This window comes from Gossypium raimondii, chromosome 7, assembly GCF_025698545.1.
Source record: "Gossypium raimondii isolate GPD5lz chromosome 7, ASM2569854v1, whole genome shotgun sequence".
Taxonomy (NCBI): domain Eukaryota; kingdom Viridiplantae; phylum Streptophyta; class Magnoliopsida; order Malvales; family Malvaceae; genus Gossypium; species Gossypium raimondii.
Genome location: NC_068571.1, coordinates 5,736,659 through 5,756,281, shown reverse-complemented (window position 1 = coordinate 5,756,281; position 19,623 = coordinate 5,736,659). Strand labels below are relative to the sequence as shown.

General features: G+C 31.7%; 2 protein-coding genes and 1 pseudogene across 5 annotated transcripts in view; all 3 read left to right on the top strand.

Annotated features, from left to right (window-relative positions):
• The first annotated feature begins 6,068 nt into the window (after positions 1-6,068).
• LOC105764770 (chloroplast envelope quinone oxidoreductase homolog) lies at positions 6,069-6,964 on the top strand (annotated as a pseudogene).
• Positions 6,965-8,428: 1,464 nt separating this feature from the next.
• LOC105804091 (glutamate receptor 1.2) overlaps positions 8,429-19,623 on the top strand; it is a 43,811-nt gene continuing 32,616 nt past the window's right edge. Inside the window, exons 1-7 of one of the 4 annotated variants that reach the window (XM_012636590.2) lie at positions 8,429-8,563; positions 8,670-8,827; positions 8,919-8,969; positions 9,061-9,152; positions 9,304-9,403; positions 10,639-10,733; positions 11,047-12,471. In XM_012636590.2, coding sequence (XP_012492044.2) covers positions 12,189-12,471 — 283 coding nt within the window. In that variant the 5' untranslated portion in view covers positions 8,429-8,563; positions 8,670-8,827; positions 8,919-8,969; ... (2 more) ...; positions 10,639-10,733; positions 11,047-12,188. Of the gene's footprint in view, positions 8,564-8,669; positions 8,828-8,918; positions 8,970-9,060; positions 9,153-9,303; positions 10,734-11,046; positions 12,472-19,623 lie in introns of all 4 variants that reach the window. The other 3 variants (XM_052633323.1, XM_052633322.1, XM_052633321.1) reach the window with 3 other exon arrangements.
• Positions 13,706-15,904, top strand: LOC128042400 (glutamate receptor 1.4-like). Its single transcript, XM_052633324.1, has 4 exons — positions 13,706-13,850; positions 14,159-14,418; positions 14,593-14,954; positions 15,045-15,904. The coding sequence occupies exons 1-4, from the start codon at positions 13,759-13,761 to the stop codon at positions 15,372-15,374; spliced, it is 1,044 nt and encodes a 347-aa protein (XP_052489284.1). The 5' UTR covers positions 13,706-13,758; the 3' UTR covers positions 15,375-15,904.

Sequence of the window (19,623 nt, the reverse complement as noted above, 5' to 3'; positions counted from 1 at the left end):
AACTCAATTAAGAAAATTAGAAATCAAATTAAATAATAAAATATGACTCATCAACTCAATTAACTCAAAAAAAAAATCATTGGAAAGATGATCCATATTTGCAGGAGTTTGTGTGTGTGGAACATCAGACATAACTCTTTCTTTCTTTTTTTGATAGGTCAAAGTAAGAAATATATCACATATGAAACAAATATGAACTGTTACTCCAACGACATATAAGACCATTTTATTTTAAAATTTATCTTTTATTTTTCAGATTTTGAAATTCAAGTTTAATTGTAAACACTATTAATTTTTTTGTTAAAATTAAAATTATTAAAAATATAAAAATTTATTTAAAATTATTAAGAATTATAAGAAATTATAAAAAGTGTGTAAATTATTAAAATTAATAAAAAATTTAAAATTACAATAACATTTTAGGATTTTAAAATATTAAAAATTATCCTTTTAGGATTTTTTTTTAATTTTGCCACTTTAGCAAAATGTACACGTCCTACTTGCTTCTTTAGTCACGTCATCACTTAATGGTAGAGATGAATGAAACTTTAAATGATGACCAGTTTGTTCTTTAATCTAATGAATAGGGGTTAATTTGTTCACCTTTCAGTAGAGGGATAAAATGCAATCTAACTCTTAGTACAAGGTCTCCATGGTAATTTTGCCATTTATCTAACCACATGAATTGTACAGAACTAGGGGCGAACAAAATCTTATATAACTTGAAAACCAACAAAAAATTTAAACTTTAAATTAAAAAGATTGAATTATTCGATTTACTCAAATTATTCGGATAAATTTGAATAAAAAAATCAAATAATTCAATTTAAATCGAATATGAATTACAAAACTCGAATTATCCAAAAAAAAAAAAACCAAAACAATGTGGTTTTAACAAATATTTATGTTTCCGTCAATGCTTTGCCCCTACACTTCCTTCCCCCACTTTCCCTTTCGTTCATTCATAATTTAAAAGTTTTGATTCTTTTGGTTCCAACTAGTGATTCGCCCGAAAAGTGGGAGGGTTTAGATAAAAATATAAACTCGAAAAATGAGCTTGGACAAAAAAATAGTCATGTTTTCTAAATAGGTCATGCTCAAGTAAGAGTTTTTCAACCCGGGCCTGACTTGGCCCAAAAGTATAGATACCTTTCACAAAAGTATCAATACCCTTCCTGGTATCGATACCGTTTTAATGTTTGATGTTTTGAAAATTAAAGAAAAATTGTTGTATCGATACTCTTCCTAAAGTATCGGTACTTCATAACAAGTATCAATACAATCCCTATTGTATCAATACTATAAGCTTTAATATGAGTCAAGTCGAGTCGGGCCCAAGTTTAACATATATAATTTAGGTTGGGCTTAAACAAAGAATTAGTTCTATTTTTAACCCAAACCTAAAATTTTATTAAGGTTCAATCCGAATCCGACTCAACCCATGAACAAATCAAATCCTAATAACTTTTAGCTTCTTATTTGTTCCCAACAATTTGGTTCGTCAATTATTTAAAATGGGCATTGGTTTTTGTCTTTTATATGTTACTTTAATGGTAAAAAAAAAAAAATTCAAAGTGCCTCTATATTTTTATTTGGTAGTCGAAAGAGGTCGACCTTAAATATTTATTTTCTTAATTGATTTCACTACATTTTTCTTGTGTCAAATGCTCTAATATATATGTAATCCATCACTTTTGATATTTTAAATTGCTTGATAAACTATTTATTACCCTTTAGATGCATAATTTCACTCTATTTATTTCACTATAGTTGGTATCTATGATTTTTATGTTTTGTTATGAATGTTGTAAAAGTTGATAAATTATTTAAACTCGAATAAATCTTTTCGATTTAATTCGATTTTATAAAATTTCAAATTAAATTCGATTGATAAAATAAAAATCTATTCATTCATTTTTCAATTTTATCAAATATTCACCCTAAACCTCATAAATCTGGGGTACATGGCATTCATAGTACATTTGGGATTGTTTTAACAATAATACTTTCCCCATATGAACTAGGGTTTTAAGAATATTTAATTAAAATAAATATTTATTTAATTTTTAAGATTGTAATGTATTAATATATATATATATATATATATATATATATATGAAAATTAAACTTGTAATCATATTGTTGTAGAGTAAAGATAATTCTTTAGAATTTTCTAGATTTTAAATCTGAGTTATCATGTGATTAACTTTTTTTAAATGATTAACTATTTTAAATATAATATTCAATTATAAAATAGAAAAGGATAAATATCAAAATTATACATGAATTATGGTTTGATGTGCAATTATATACATGAATTTTTTTTTGTAATTTTATATATGAAATTTTGATTTGATCAAATTCTTATAAATTATTAATACAATTATTGATATAACATCATTTTATGTTTATATATTGCATACATAAATAATTATATTTATTCAATATAAAATAAATTGATGCACTCATTTATTTAAACGTGTATAATTAAATCAAAATTAAATTTTTAAGTATACATTTAAACCACAATTAGAGTTTCACGTGTAGAATTGCACCCATTTAAAGTTCATGTATATAATTATACATTAAATCAAAGTTCATGTATAGTTTTAAAATTTATCCCGTAAAAGAATGACATAAGTTCTATATCAGATTATATTTATTACAATACCAATAAATCATTTTAAAAATAATATTATATTTTTATACAATTGTGATTTAAACCCAAACTATTTTTTTTTAAAAGTGAGCACTCAATAAACTTCAATTTAATCTCAAAAATAACAATCTTTTTAAATATATCATTTAAAATAATAAATATTTTGTTAAAAGTCCCTTAAAAATAAATATTTTGTTAGAATAGATCAAGTATGGATTTTCAATTAAATGTGAATTATCAGTTAAATTAATATTAAAATAAAAATTAAATCTTTTAAGAAAATAAAAAATCTAAACTAAAAATATTAAAACTAAAAACCATTATTTAAAAAAACCTAGGTTAAAAAAATTTACATGTATCAAATAGTAATCTATAAGGGCGTCAGTGAGGCGGATCTCGCAGGATCCTGCCCCACTTCGAACCCAATTGGGCGAGGATGGATACAGGTTTTGCGGGTGGTGGGGCGGGGATGGGGACAAAAATTAGACCCGCCATGAGTAGTGGGGCAGGTGTGGGTATGACCTTGTACCCACCTTGCCCCATCCCCGCCCACCCCGCATAATGTAATAAGTATATTTAAAAAATAAAAATTTATAAAAATTAAATTTTGATAACATTATTCAACTTACATTCATTGCTATTTTTTTTAGAAAAAAGGAAAGCACTCCAGAGCTTCTCACCCAATTTTAACATACCTCACTCCTTCAGTTTCTCACTTTCTTTGATTTACATGAAACCCTAAAATTATTCACAATTGCTCCATGTTGCAACTTGCAAACTTGAAGCACCTGTTTAACTGATACTTATAAATATATTATATGAAGTGGATCGCAAGACAGATATAACGGGGATTAGGTGAGTCTAGGGACTCACGTGGGTGGTGGGGCGGGGATAAATTTAGTCTTGCAGGTCACGGGATGGGATGAGAACGAAAATTCTTGGCAGAGATGAGTGCGGGGGAGCACCCGCCCTGCACAATTGACGTCCCTAATAATTCATTAAGGATTCTTTGCAATCTATAGTAAACAACATATTATAAACCAAAATAATACTAATAAAAACATTAGTAATTAAATCTATATAATTATAAATATAAATTTTATATTTAAAAATATATAATCCCAATTTTATTAAATTACTTTTTAAAACATTTAAATTTATTTAATAAATTTCATTCATTCTTTTATCGCTATTATCAAATATATAATTCTTACAATTTCTTTATATATAGATAAAAAAATAAATGTAATATTTTAATAATATTATCATAATGTCTCCCCAATTTGCTAGACTTTTACAACTAAAAATAAAACATTTCATTAATTAAATTCTTGAAAATATTAAAATTTATCAAAATATTTTTGATAAATAAAAGTTTAGGTTTAAAAGTAATTTTAAATATATAAGATGGATATTCAGTTTGATTCAAAAGTTTGATTTAGAAATTAAATTTCAATTCATAACTCTTATTCAAATTTATAGAATAATATTAAAATTGAACTTTAATTTTTAATAAAAATAAAAGATTAAATTCAAAAGTTTAAAAAGTATAAGGACTGATGGATAATTAAACCTTTATTTATTTTTTGGTGTAAAAGATAACCTATCAAAATAATCACATTAAACTACTAATGTTACGTGGATTTTTATAAACAACTGTAGCCTCTTATTCTTGTCAAAATCAACTTTGTGGTGCGATAAACATTTGTGTTTTTTTCTCTAGGAGTATAAACAAATTCTCATTGAACTATTTTTAACAAAATTTGCTGAATACAACTGATAAGTGTTAAATGAGAAGACCTTGAAAATATTTTTTTAATAGACTGAATAATCTCTATGCTGTCTATGCGAATGAACAATTTGTTCTATTGTCTATTATAAAGACCAATCAAATCGTCTAGAATACCCCATAACTCAACATTGAACACATAACAATATCTCAACCTTCTATTAAATTCAAGAATCCATCCATCATGATAATCCTTCAACACTCCCCTACAACAGCTTCCCTCAAGTTCATCTTAACTGCTTCATCAAAATATAACCGAATCCAGTTATCAATGGTAGAGGATGTTGCCGGTATATTTGTCTTCCCTTCTTTTCCATCCACCTAAACGGGGAAAACAAGTAAACCTTTCTAGGCATTACATCGGTTTCACACTTAACACGCATTCAATTTGGTTTGGACCACAATGCATATTTATTTTTTCTGATTAAAAATATTATTTTGCTTGGTTCATAATAGAAAAATATTTGTTATTTGGATTACTTTGCTATAAATTCCAAGTATCTGACGCCAAAATACATCATCTGATCCCACAAACTTAGAAGCTTCGTTTTCTATTTTCACTTTGAAAAACAAAAATGGATAAGAGTATGATGCGCGCTATTCAATACAGTAAATATGGCGGAGTCGTCGCGGATCTGAGGGTAATGTGCTTGCTTTCTTGAGTTTAAAAGTTCGAATAAAAGGAAATGTTCTGCATTCTGCATGTTTAAAATGGAGGTTTAATTAAAATGTGTGATTTAGTCATTAATTTTTTCATTCGAAAAAATCGAAAAAAAAATTTAATTTTAAATTAATCGAGTCAACTCAATTTCTTTTTTAAATTTTGAGTTCAAATCGAATTAAATTTTTAAATTCAAATAAGTCGAATAATTCAAATAAACCAAATCTCAAACTATATTATATTATATTATTAAAAATAAAAATAACGTGTAAAAATAAATTTATAAATATATTACACGTTATTTTTTAAAATAAAAGAATCAATAATTTAGTAATGTTTATTTGAATTATTATAAAAGATGAAAATCATTAAAGTAGATTCTATTTTTATAAAAAATCTAATTTAATTGTGCATATTAAATTTAAATTAATTTTAAATTTAATAATAATGTGAGTGATGCAACAATAATTAAAAAACATGATAAGTAGTTCAATATTATTTTAAAATATAAAATATGCAATTAAACTTGAGAAATAAAAAAGTTGGGAAAACAAGGAGGGGTTAATGTTGCAATATTCTCATCTCTTTTGTTGAGTGACTTTGGGCCTTTGTTGGCAAGCACCACACACCCAAAAAAAATATTTTTTTGATCAAATAAAGGAGTGCCGGCCATTTAATATCTAAAACCCCAAAAATTATTTTTTTTAATAGAAGAAATAGTGGTGTCGACCATCTAGTTCCCATAACCTAATTTTACTATTTATTTCAGGTCATTTTGGTGAATGTTTTTGAACCAGGTTGATTTTGTAAATATTATTCTTTTTTAGATCATATGGGCAAAATAGCCTTTGATGTTACATTGGACGGTTTGTTGGTTCAAGCTATGCATCACTCAGGCCATAGATTCTTTTTCACCTTATTATTCATTTCTTTGTTTTATGTGCTATCTAGCATCATTTATGTCCTTTATCTTGCCAATATCTTATTATTTGAATATATTTTGCAATTACAAAAATGGAGGTGCACTAGCTGAATATGTTGTGGTTAATGAAGGTTCCACAGTTTCAAGGCCTCCAGATGTATCATCCCGTGAAGCTGCAGCGTTGCCAATTGCTGGCCTCGCTGCTTACCAGTCACTTGCCTAGCTTGCTGGACTCAAACTTGATGGAACCGGCCTAGAAGTGAACGTATTGGTTACCGCTGCTTCAGGTGGTGTAGGTCAATATGCCGTTCAACTCCTAAAGCTTGCAAATGCACACAGTACAGCCACTTTTGGGGCTAGTAACATGGATTTAGTAAGGAGCCTAGGGGCTGATGAGGTTCTTGACTACAAGACTCCTAATGGGGTGGCTCTCAAGAGCCTTTCTGGTCGAAAATATGATGTAATCATCCATTGCGCACACAATATTTCTTGGTCTCACTATAGCAAAACAGGTTTTTAGCAGCACACAATCTACCTTAGAGGCTAACTTGACTTCAAAAGGGAAGGTAGTAGATGTCAATCTCCGTTTCGGTACTTTGATGAGTGTTGCTTTCAAAAAGATAACATTCGCAAAGAAGCAACTCATACCCTTGTTTACCTTTCGTAAAAAAGAGGACCTCGAATAGTAAGGCTGAAGAGGCTTGGGCCAAGAGCATTGATGGCCATGCCACTGGCAATATTCTTGTGGAGCCATAGGTTGTTAAGGTTACTTGATAATTGACACTAATTTGACACTTTCTCATTGAGTGGCGTAGCTCATCATTTCTAAGTTCACAAAGTACTCAAGTATCTTGAGCAAGTCCATGTTGGTGTACGAGTTTCCTAATCTTTATTGTATTTTGCTGGTGGTATAAACAATGTTGTGTGACATGTAATGTTGCTGAGCACTGTGTTTTCTTATGAGATTTAGAATAAAACTTTCTTTGTTTTTGAATCCTTTCTTTTTCTGTTTAATGCTTAATGAGTATACAAAAATACTACAAAATAGCTTGTGTACATTGATGGGTTCTGTAGAGAAGGCCGTTTTTAGCTTTTCTTCCGAGATATTTGGGTTTAAGAAATCATTTGGGTTTGATGTTGATGCTCACTGTTTCACTGCTATAATTACAGAATCTAAACATCATTTTATCATAAATTTTAAAATAACGTAATATATTGATATAATAATAATTTTGAAAAAAAAATTAGTGGGAGTCTTGTAATGAATAGTAATAAAAAAAACTATAAATTACCGTGGATATCTAGCTGGCTATCCAACATTTAGGGCGTTTTTATTTTGGTCATTAAGAAATTTCTTTTAATTTCATCACCTAACTTTATGGCATTTTTTTTAATAACCCAAGCATTAAATCCTGAACGACGATTAATTGTACACGTCAAATCATTTTCACGATATGTTCACATTTTCATTTTGGTCATTTCACTTCTAGGTTGATTTTATTTTAGTGATTTTTTTAAGTATTGATCTGAAAAAAAAAATAATTTATTTAATTGATTTTGATGTCAATATTGAAAAAAGGAAATTTAAAGCTTTTAGCAAAATTAATTAATTTAATTAATGCATTATTTCAGTTTTTACCGCTTTTTCACTTTAATTTTTAATGTCTTTTACCTTGATTAATACTAAAAATGACTTCTTTTAGGTGACCAAAATGAAAACAATCTAGAAGTTGGGTGACCGAAATGAACATGTAAACATGATGTGGCGTGTATAATCAACTGCCGTAGAGATTTAATACTTTGGTGAGTAAAATGAAAGCATTCTAAAAGTTGGGTGATGAAATTGTAAGGATTTTTTTTGGGTGCCTAAAATGAAAGTACCTAAAAGTTGGGTGACAAAAATAAAAGTGTAAATATGATGAGACATATACAATCAACCGTCCTTAGAGATTTAATGCTTGGATGACTAAAATAAAAGCTCCTAAAAATTCATGATGAGCTAAAGTCTTATCAAAGAATCAACTAAAACATCACCGTAATAAACTTTTAATTTCTCAAGAAGTTTCTTTTTTTAATCTTTTCAAACGAATTTTTATTTCTAAAAAACTTGTTTATGTATTTGTTTTCTTGCATAATTATATAGTCGGAGCTTTCAAGGCATCTTGTAATATTTTCATTTCATTCGCTGATGAAAGAATTTATATCTTATTTAGATTGAGTTTGTGTCAAATTTTAAACTTATTTTTTAGGTTGTGCCCCGGTTTGAGAAATATGCTTAAAATTTTATCTTAACCCAGCTCAGTCCGTGATCAACTCTATATTTAAACTTGAGTTAATTATTATTATTGTTTTTTATTTACACTTTAGTTAATTATTGTAATGGAACGTTTACTTGCCACTTTCAGTGGGGCTAATTTTACGTTTAAGCCCAGGACAAAAATCACGCTTTTAGTCAGGTCTTTATTCCATGTGAAAGCAAATTTGACCCAAGCAGTTCCAGCCGGGAACCTTCCGTTCACCAGATTTGTGGAGGTGAGTCTTCAATTTCGACTTCTTTCACCCGGGCAACAAATTTGATTTGAATTACTATTTCTTAATTTTAGTTTTATTTGTTTACATTGGAACCGTTTTTGGACAGAATTGATGGATGTTTTACATTGGGATGGAACCCTTTCTGCAAAGGATTTCAGAATTGGTGCTTTCGCGTTTGCTCAGAAATGGGAAAGTTGTAACTTAGCTTTTCCCCCATGGTCGTGGCTTCCTTGTCCTAAACACCCTTGGCTTGCTCCTCCTGAGGTTACCACTCTTCTCACTTTTTTTTAACCAATTCTTGTTGCAAAATCATTTACTGCTTTTAAAGGAATCGACTTGTTTTTAACTTTTGCAGGAGGAGGGTTACTTGTCACTTGAAAAGATATGCATTTCCAGGCCAAATGAGGTCCAGTCTCGAGTCATTTAATGGATCATATTTGATTATTTAACAAAAAGGTAACTTTTTCCCTTATTTTTCTTCTTTCTTTTGGGTGCAGGAAGAAGATATTGATCAAATTAGTCAAATTGACACGGGGAAGAAGAGACCTGTTGCTCAAGAAATGAAGATATTCTTGATGACGCCACATTGGTACATATATTTTGATTGGTTTTTCCAGTTAATTTGATTGAATTAAATGTAAAATTTCATGTGTAACTTGGGAGTAAAACATGGGATTTACTAGTTTTGTTGCCTGGTTTACTGTTGGCTGACTTTGATCATGCTCTTATTGGGTTTCTAGGTTCAAAGCAATCATCATGAATTACATTACTGTGACTTTCATATAGTGTACAGTAGTACATTTAGGGTTCCAGTGCTATATTTTCGTGCTTACTGCAGCGGTAAGTTCTCTTGATGCTGTCACTTCCTACCTCAAGATAGTCATTATTTTCCATGTCAACTTGCGATAGAACATACTCGTTGACATAGTTTAGCTTGTTTGTATGACTTAAATGCATGATATATCTTATATTTGAGAAACCTAACTTGGAATAAACTGATGATATGTGCTCTTTCAAACTAATGATTTCTGTTTATTTTTTAGATTACCATTTTCGTCAATTACTTTTAGTTTGTTGCTATGCGCTTGAGCATTTGGGTTTATAGTAGGTTCGTGTATCCTCTTCTCAAAGAGCTAGTTTCATATCCCTTCTCTCTCCAAATTTGGATGGGGCTAAAAGACCAAAGAGATAACAGTTATACTCTATGCTTTGCTGCATGCTTTGTTAACTGATCATGAAAATGGGTCATCCGATTTGAAGGATTGAAATTGTTCAAAATAAACTGTTGCTTGTCTTGCAGCTGGGAATTTATATCATATTCTAAACTTATGGAACTCTCAGTTCCTGAAAATTTGTGGTGGTCGTGTAATGTAATTATGGATCTCATAAATCTTGCTTAGTGTATCTGAAATGCAAGTCCTAGCATTGATTCATGGATGAATTTATGCTTTACATGTTTTCATTGTCTATGATCTGTTCACTTTTCAATTGTCTTCAACAAATAATCTTGTGAAGGATGATAGGTGATTCAATTATTGATGGCTACATGCTAACGAAATTAACCTCAGACAAGTTTTGCTTTGCTAAGATGTGATTTGGCAACTTGAGGCTATTAGAACTAACTTAGAGTAGGTGCTGATAAGCTTAGTTATTAGAATTATCTGTCAGTTGTCATCAAACAGGGCACCAAACAAATAAAGTCATGTTCATGTAAGCTTAACAGTATGAAATTTTATTGCAGCAGGACAGACCCTGTGCTGAGGAATCCCTTCATATAGCATAATTGCACCTTATTGAATAACAAAAGCTGTTAGTAGCAAGTAATTGTTTAATTAAGGGATTATGTCAGGTCATTTGTAATGCTTCTCTGGTTGGTGACTTTGTCTTATATATATATATATATATTAGTATCTGGTTTATGTTGATGGCGGACCAAGGAAACAGGTTGTCATATTCTTGCTTCCTTTGAATGCATGGGTTTATGCAGGTGTATATAGATGAAATCTGGCTTTAAATTATTCGATTCAATATTTATTTGAAGAGTATAAGTGAGATATATATTATACCATTTATAGATGGAAGACCTTTGCCATTGGATGAAATAGAAAAGGAGCTCCCTGCATGCGCTTCAAAGGAATTGTCAAAAAAATGGACATTCATAACTCAAGAGGTATGTTTCTCCTACCTTGCTTTATTAGCTCTTTGCCTTGCAGCTTCCTTGTTTTTAAGAAGTGTTCTAAATTCCTTGCAGATTCATAACTAAATAAAGGAAATGATGGAAAGAAATAATTTTTCCTTCCTCCCTCTTTCCTTCTTTCTCTCCTACCAAACACAATGTTGACCTTTTTTTTTTCTCTCGCTGTTATTGATCCTTCATGCCAAACACAATGACATGACCATAACTTTCCTTTCTTCTTTCTTTTTTGGTAAATCGTTTAGAAGCATGTTATATGAAGATGATATGAGACTATTTTCAATTATAGGAACATCCATACTTGAAAAGACCATGGTACAAATTACATCCATGTGGGACTGCTGAGTGGATGAAGTTGCTTTTTCTCAGTGACACTGCTAACCCTAAATTTGAAGTGGTGCTGGAACTATATCTTCTATCATGGTTCTCAGTTGTTGGCCAAGTGTTTGGTCTTAGAATCTCTTTTAAAATCTCAAACTAGGGCTGATAGTCAAATTTTACCGTAGGTTCTACCACCATTGAATCCCATATTACAAGTGTTTGTTCTATTTTTCTTCATCTTTTAAATATAAAAGGATTGCTACATCTTCCAGCTAGTTTGAGAACTCAATTCTACCAATACATCATATCCATACTGGAAAATGAAAAGCATACATTATATGCATAATACATATATATAGTCCTCGTCATCTATTAGCTTCAAGCAGAGGTTAACTGGGGACGGGACAATATTAGACATGATGCACAAAAAAGATCACATGAATGTATGAATCTCTCAAAATCCATGTAAATGAATATAAAACGTGATTAAACACGTCAAAACTGAAATGTATTAAACATGATTTATGGCATTACTAAATACACAAACAAGACAAATATGCGAACTGTTAGTTCTAAGTAGAGCAGGGATGACTATGTTTAAGAAAGTAAATAAATAACTAAATACACTGGCGGTTAAGCGTTGAGCTTGTGATTATTATTAACATGGAACTACTCAGCCACTGATAGCAGTAATTCCGCGACAGGGAAACACAAACCGATAGCAGTAAATAAATAGCTAAAGACGAATTATTGTTTAAAAACCCAAAGGAAATTTGTTAGCTGTTATTTTGGTCTTTGAGCTTTTTCCTGGGAAATTTATCAGATGAACCACGACATTGAAACCATTGCTTCCAGGATTCCCAGTTGTAATTAATACAATATATTATGTTTTGAAGTTTAATCTATAAATACGTGGTTCAAATTTATCGGTCAACTAAAAGAAGAAGAATATCTCTTAGCGTCAAGTCAACTGTTCATGTTGGACTGAGTCACGCTGGGAGTCGGTCACGTATAGTGTAGTCAATCTCATGTATTCTTCGAATCATAGATGAAGGAATAAAGTAGTCCTTACAGGCAGACTAGAGTTTCGGAAAACTGCTTTTTGGCTGCATGGATTTCGCAAGAAAGGCTAAGTGGACCTTCTTTGTAGTTACAACCTTGTTTAGTCTTGTACAACCATTGTCAACCAATCATACAAGTATCAATGATACTGCCATAGAAATGATTCATGTAGGGTTGATTCTTGATGCGCAATCTTGGGTGGGAAAAATTGTTGATAGCTGCATTTCCATGGCTATATCCGATTTTTACAGTCAGAATTGTCACTATCAAACAAAACTAGTTGTGCATACCAGAGATTCTGGGGGTGATCCGTTGCTTCTTCTATCCCAAGGTACGTTTCTCTGTATATGACATCTATTTTTTGGTTATGAAAAAGTCCTCACTCGTACACTTACTGATTTGCAGCCTTGGTTCTCTTGGAAAATTTCAAATTGGATGCCATTATTGTTGCGGAAAATTCAGCAGGAGTGAAGATTTTAGCGGAGTTGGGATCTAGAGTAAAATTCCAATTATTTCACTCTTCGCAGCTGGTCTATCTTTGTCCTCCTTTGAGTATCCTCATTTAATTCAAATTGGTGAAGATGAGTCTTCTCGAGCCAAAGCCGTCGCTGCCATTGTTGAAGCATTCAGTTGGAGAAGTGCTATCCTCATTTATGAAGATAATGATTCTGCAAGACCAATCCTTTCTAGTGTGACTGGTTTTCGTCTTGATCAGCATGTTGCCCTTCTAACATCATCTACTGATGAAGAAATCGTTGAGCAGCTCATGAAGCTCATGAGTTTGCAGATGACTGTATATGTGGTGCATATGACACCTATTCTAGCATCTCGACTTTTCTTAAATGCTAAACAGCTTGGAATGTTGACTCAAGGGTATGCTTGGATAACAACTGATATGATTACTAATTTCATGAATTCAATGGATCCATCAGTCTTTGAGTCAATGCAGGGGTGGTAGGATTCAAACCTCACATTCCGGCATCAAAGGAGCTTCGAGGTTCGCAATCAGGTGGAGGAGTAAAACTTAAATGAAAATAAAATTTAGAAGAAATGGAGATGAATGTGTATGGCATATGGAGCTATGATATGGTTTGGGCTGTGGCAACAGCAGCGGAAAGGGTGATGACTCGACATCCTCATATCCTACACCAAGAAACCAGATTGAATATGAACTTCACCACTATTCGGTCCTCAGAAAGTGGTTTGGTATTTATGGATGAGATATTACAAAGTAGATTTAAGGGAATAAGTGGTGGCTTTCAACTTACTAATGGCAGGCTGATCCCAAAGGAAATCGAAATTGTAAATGTATTCAAGGGAGATAGGATAATTGGTTATTGGAATCCAGAAAATGGGATTGCCTCAATAATGAAGGAAGAAAACCACACTGAAACGAACTCAACATCATCTAGTAAACTTGAAGGTGTTATTTGGCCCGGAGGAACTATGAACATTCCCAAAGGGTGGTCTCTACGTGGGAAGAGGTTGAGGATTGGGGTTCCAGTGACTAATCAATTCAGAGAATTAATTAGTGTTGTTCATGATCCCCAAACGAATGATATAATTGTAACTGGATTCTGTGTTGATGTGTTTAAGGAAGCCGTTCAGAGTTTAGATTATGAAGTACATTACGATTTTATCCCGTTTGAAGATGCCAACGGACGAATGGCAGGATCTTATGATGATCTTATCCTTCAGGTTTATCATAAGGTAAGAAATATCAACTTATAATATTTTCCAATATTCTGAAACCCTACTTATGATCATAATTGAGTTTGAGTTCAGGAATAACAATCTTTAGAAATGTACAGTTTAGAACGTGTAATATAAACCCAGATTGAATTGGAACTGCTACATTCAGAAATCTGCATTTATGGCCATATTTATGCATACATTCCTCAGCTTCTGAGAACTCAAATTATATTGCACTTGAATGTGGTATTTATATATTCTTTCTTGTGATCAATGGCCTAGAATTATGATGCTGTTGTGGGGGATATAACAATCATCTCTCGCAGATTTGCATATGTCGATTTCACGCTGCCATTCACTGACTTAGGCATCGGAGTTGTAGTGCCAAAAATCAACAACGACATCTGGGTTTTCCTGAAGCCTCTTTGTGGAGATCTGTGGATAACTGTCGCTGCTTTCTTTATTTTCACTGGCGTTGTGATTTGGTTTATTGAACGTCCCATCAACGAGGAGTTCCAAGGCTCACCGTCTGAGCAAATAGGAATGATCTTTTGGTACTCTTTCTCAACTCTTGTATTTTCCCACAGTAAGTACTCTATGTTCAACTTAAATAACCTTTCTGTTTCATTCATACAGAACCATATATTGAACTGAGCTTATTAGGTAAACTTGATGCTAATCTCGAGTTGAGTTCGTGTTTGATGCATACATTGAGCTAAGCTAACTGTAATTTTTGTTTTACCATAATTTGAAACTGCAGAGAAGCCGTTGAGCAACTTGTCGAAGTTTGTAGTGATAATATGGGTGTTTGTTGTGCTTATAATAACCTCAAGCTACACCGCAACTTTGGCTTCCATGTTAACAGTTAAACAGATACAATTGAGCTCAAGAGACAACGATGCATGGGTTTCAAGTGATATTAGCAACTTTACATTTGAAACTCGCAGACGAAGGGCAAACCATTCTCCGGAAGAATATGCCGATGCTTTAAGAAGGGGAAGTAAGAATGGTGGTGCGTCATCTATTATTGATGAAATACCAAACCTTAAAGTATTCCTTGCCAAGTACCCTTCTGATTACACCATGATCAAATCGAAGGCTATAACAGGCGGTTTTGGCTTTGTAAGATTCCTTTCCAAAACCCTATTAACTTTGATCTTTCATCGATTTGCAGCAATGGGTGTTGATTTGTTTGTATGTTATTAATGGTAGGTTTTCCCTAAACGTTCCCCACTTGTCCAAGACATTTCAAGTGCAATTATGAGGTTAAGAGAGGAAAAAAGGCTGGAAATGATGGAAAATAAATGGTTTAACAGTGAATCAAGCTTTACAACTCTGGACCCAGAAAGCAATCCCAACAGGCTAAACATTCATAGCTTTGGGGGTTTGTTTCTTGTCACAGGAATCTCTTCAATTTCAGCTCTGGGGGTATGCCTATTTCAGAAACGACAATCCATCAAAATCCACCTCAACAGTAGCTTAGACTCTTTAAAAGGGTACTTCAATGTGAAAATAATAGGAAGACAAAAAGAACGAAGTTGAGCTCGTCTAAAGGAAAATTATTATAGCCGCAATGTATTACTATTTATATTTATATATAGGTCACGACGCAAATCCCTGAGTTGAAAAGCTTGACAACTACTGAATTTTCATACTATTTTTATGAATCAAGTCATGAATTCGATTTGAGAAACAAATTTCAGTAAATTTTGCTAATAGACACATCCTCCACTTCGAGATCAAAGTCCTCTTCTAAACTATCGATTAGCAATCCATTAGCATTCCTAGAGTTACCCGCCTTGGCTGATCAACCTGTTCCATTGCATGACCTTCCACCGTCGTTAATCTTTTGCGGCTCTCTTCAGACCCGGGGGAATAGGAGAGACAGGAGGTTGAAGGGTAGGTGGGATGAGAATGCTCCCCATCAGAGCAATCTTTTATAATCTGAAGTGTGTTGATTTGTTTTAAGGTTTGAGTCTACTCTTGTTTATATTCATATAAAATATATTATGTATATTTTCTTGTTTTTAGTTATAGTTAAGTGGACCACTATTTAAAATTAAGTTTCTTCCTATTCATGATGTGTTTATTACATTAATCACAAATCATAAATTATTAAACATTCTAAATAACTCATCAATGCATTATTAATCCCTAATACTCCATTTTAAATCATAATTTACTGCTAAGCTGACTAATTACTATATATTTTAATAGATAGTGAATATACTTGCTACTTTTAATGTCAACCGTTTCATATTAAACCTTATTTGCTATGTATCTCTTTGGAAGCCATCAAAAATTCATAAGTTAATGTCATATATAGTAATAAATACAACAAAGAAAAAAATAAATTTTAATGTCAATGCAAAAGGTAATAGAAAATTTCTTAATATTAATTATAAAACTATAGAAAATAAAATCACAACAATTGTAATGGAATTTTCATCACAGTTTGTATATAATGTAACATATGCTAGCATAAAGATAATTGGTGACATGTAAATGTATATTTCCATGAATAATTAATTTGAAATTTTCAGCAACTCCATGAAACTATTACACTCAAAGCACAACAATCTAACAGGATTATATGATAAAGAGTTTACAGCGGTTAATTTTTAATTCACAACTTGTTTTCTAATACATAAAAATGCGAATTATAGGGTAAGTAAAATTTGATTCGATTTGAAAAATTGAAAAGAATTTGATTTTGAGTTATTCAATTATTTGAGTAAACTCAAATAACTTGATTCGAGTTTGAAGTTCGAATGAATTTCACAATTCAATAATGATTAGTGTAAAGACCAAACCCCGCAAACTTTAAAAATAAGTTTCTATTAAAAACTTTAAAATAAAAGTTATATAAAATTCTAATATATATATATATATATAAAGTTAAAATTTTAAAAAATTAAAATAATAGTTTTGGGACCCAATTATTTTGCTTTGAATTTATTTTAAAATATATATGATGTTCTAACATGGAATTAGTCATACTGTAACGATGTTTTTATTTGATATGTTTATTTTTTAATTTAACTCGAACAATTTCACTCGATTTAATTCGACTCGAATTTTAATTTCACTCGACTCGATTCAAAAAAATTTCAAATTGAGTTAAAATAATAAAATAGGACTCATGGACTTGATTAACCCAAAATTTTTCACTCGATTCAATCAAACGTTGACTCTAACTAACTAAACCAAAAATTTACTTTCGAAAAATTTCTGAAGTACCTAACGGAACCGATTCAACTTTAGATATTAAAATTTGCATACTCTGTTAAAAGACTCCAATACCAATGTATAATATAATAAAAAACATCATTTCTAAGCAGCATGCAAGACCCTGGCAATGGTTGCTCGAAGCAGTGTAGAGTGGCATCACTGACAGCCTCAACTTTTGCTACATTATCTGCTACTCTGTTTGCATCCCTTGAGATGTTTAGTAGCCTTACCTCATTACGAACTCACGCCAGGGAGTGTATTTGCTTGGAAGAATCAGAGATTTGCCGTACCATTCTCATGCTATCACTTTCGACTATAACTTTCTTCTATCCGCGATCCCATGCGATAGATAGACCATCCTTAACAGCCCACCGTGAGGCTATTATACATACAAACACTTGCCAGTTCCTACATACTGTTGTAACCCACTTGCCAGTTCCCATATTTTGATATAAAAATAAACATTATTTTTGAAAAATAAGAACCAAAAAAAAAAAAATCATAAAATTGCAGTTATTATACAAACCCAATAAAGGAACAGAATATAAAATTTGTACACAGTAGCCCACTAGTTAAAAAGTATGGTAAGCGTCGTAATATATCTAACTTTCAAGTAGTCTTTACAGAGTCCATGGAGTTGAGGAAGAATTTGAACTTACGGATTATTATGGCTCGAGTTTTCTGAAATAGGCATAGGAGCAGAGCTGAAGTTGAAGAGATTCCAGTAACAAGAAATAAACCCCCAAAGCTATGAAGGTTTAGCCTGCTGGGATTACTTCTTGTGTCCTGGTCTGTGAAAATTGATTTAGTACTGCGAAACCATTTATTTTCCATCAACTGCAGCTTTTCTTCCTCTCTTAGCCTCATAATTGCACTCGATATGTCTTGGACAAGTGGGGAACCTTTAGGGAAAACCTATTAGATACATAAGACAAATCAGCACCCGTTGCTGCAAATCAAAGAAAGATCAAAATCGTGAATGTGAATGGCTTTTCTATAGGAGTCTTACAAAGCCAAAACCGCCTGTTGTAGTATTGGATTTACTAATGGTGTAATCAGAAGGGTACTTGGCAAGGAATACTTTAAGGTATGGTATTTCATCAACAATGGCTGACACACCACCATTGTTACTTCCCCTTCCTAAAGCATCGGCATATTCTTCTGCAGATTTGTACGGCTTTAACCTGGGATTTTTGAAATTTAAGTTGCTAACGGCTCTTGAAAGCAAAAAACCACAATGATAACCTACATAGTCCTGTTTTAAGTTCAATTCAACCTGTTGAACTGTTAACATGGAAGCCAAAGTTGCAGTATAGCTTGAGGTTATAATAAGCACAACAAACACCCATATTATCACTACAAACTTTGACAAGTGGCTCAACAGCTTCTCCTCTGCAGTTTCGAATTACAGTAAAAAAAAAGAAGAAGAAAGAAATACAGTTAGCTTAGCTAAAGGCGTGCATCAAACATGAATATCAAGATAAAGCTACATTTAGTTTCACTTTTATATCTCGGACGCAACTCAAAGATTAAGATATAGTTTACCTAATAAGCTCAATTCAATATATGGGTCTGTATGCATGAAGCAGAAAGGTTATTTAAGTTGAACATAGAGTACTTACTGTTGGCAAATACAAGAGTTGAGAAAGAGTACCAAAAGATCATTCCTATTTGCTCACATAGTGAGCCTTGGAACTCCTCATTGATGGGACGTTCAATAAACCAAATCACAAGTCCAGTTAGAATAAAGAAAGCAGCAGTTGTTATCCACAGATCTCCGGAAAGAGGCATCAGGAAATCGACATATGGGAATCTGCTGGCAAGGATCGTTGTATCCCCCATAACAGCATCGTAATTCTAGTCCATTGATCACAAGAAAGAATATGTAAATACCACATTTAAGTACAATTATAATCTGAATTCTCAGAAGATGAGGAAGCCATGCATAAATCCATTAATTCAGATTTCATACCTTATAATAAACCTGAAGGATAAGATCATTGTAAGTTCCTGCCATTTGTCCGTTGGCATCTTCAAACGGGATAAAATCATAATGTACTTCGTAACCTAAACTTTGAACGGCTTCCTTAAACACATCAACACAATATCCAGTTACAGTTGTTTCATTTGTTTACTCAAATAATTCGAATAACTCAAAATCAAATTCTTTTTCAATTTTTTCAAATCGAATCAAATTTTACTTACCCCTATAATTCGCATTTTTTATGTATTAGAAAACAAGTTGTGAATTAAAAAATTAACCGCTGTAAACTCTTTATCATATAATCCTGTTAGATTGTTGTGCTTTGAGTGTAATAGTTTCATGGAGTTGCTGAAAATTTCAAATTAATTATTCATGGAAATATACATTTACATGTCACCAATTATCTTTATGCTAGCATATGTTACATTATATACAAACTGTGATGAAAATTCCATTACAATTGTTGTGATTTTATTTTCTATAGTTTTTATAATTAATATTAAGAAATTTTCTATTACCTTTTGCATTGACATTAAAATTTATTTTTTTCTTTGTTGTATTTATTACTATATATGA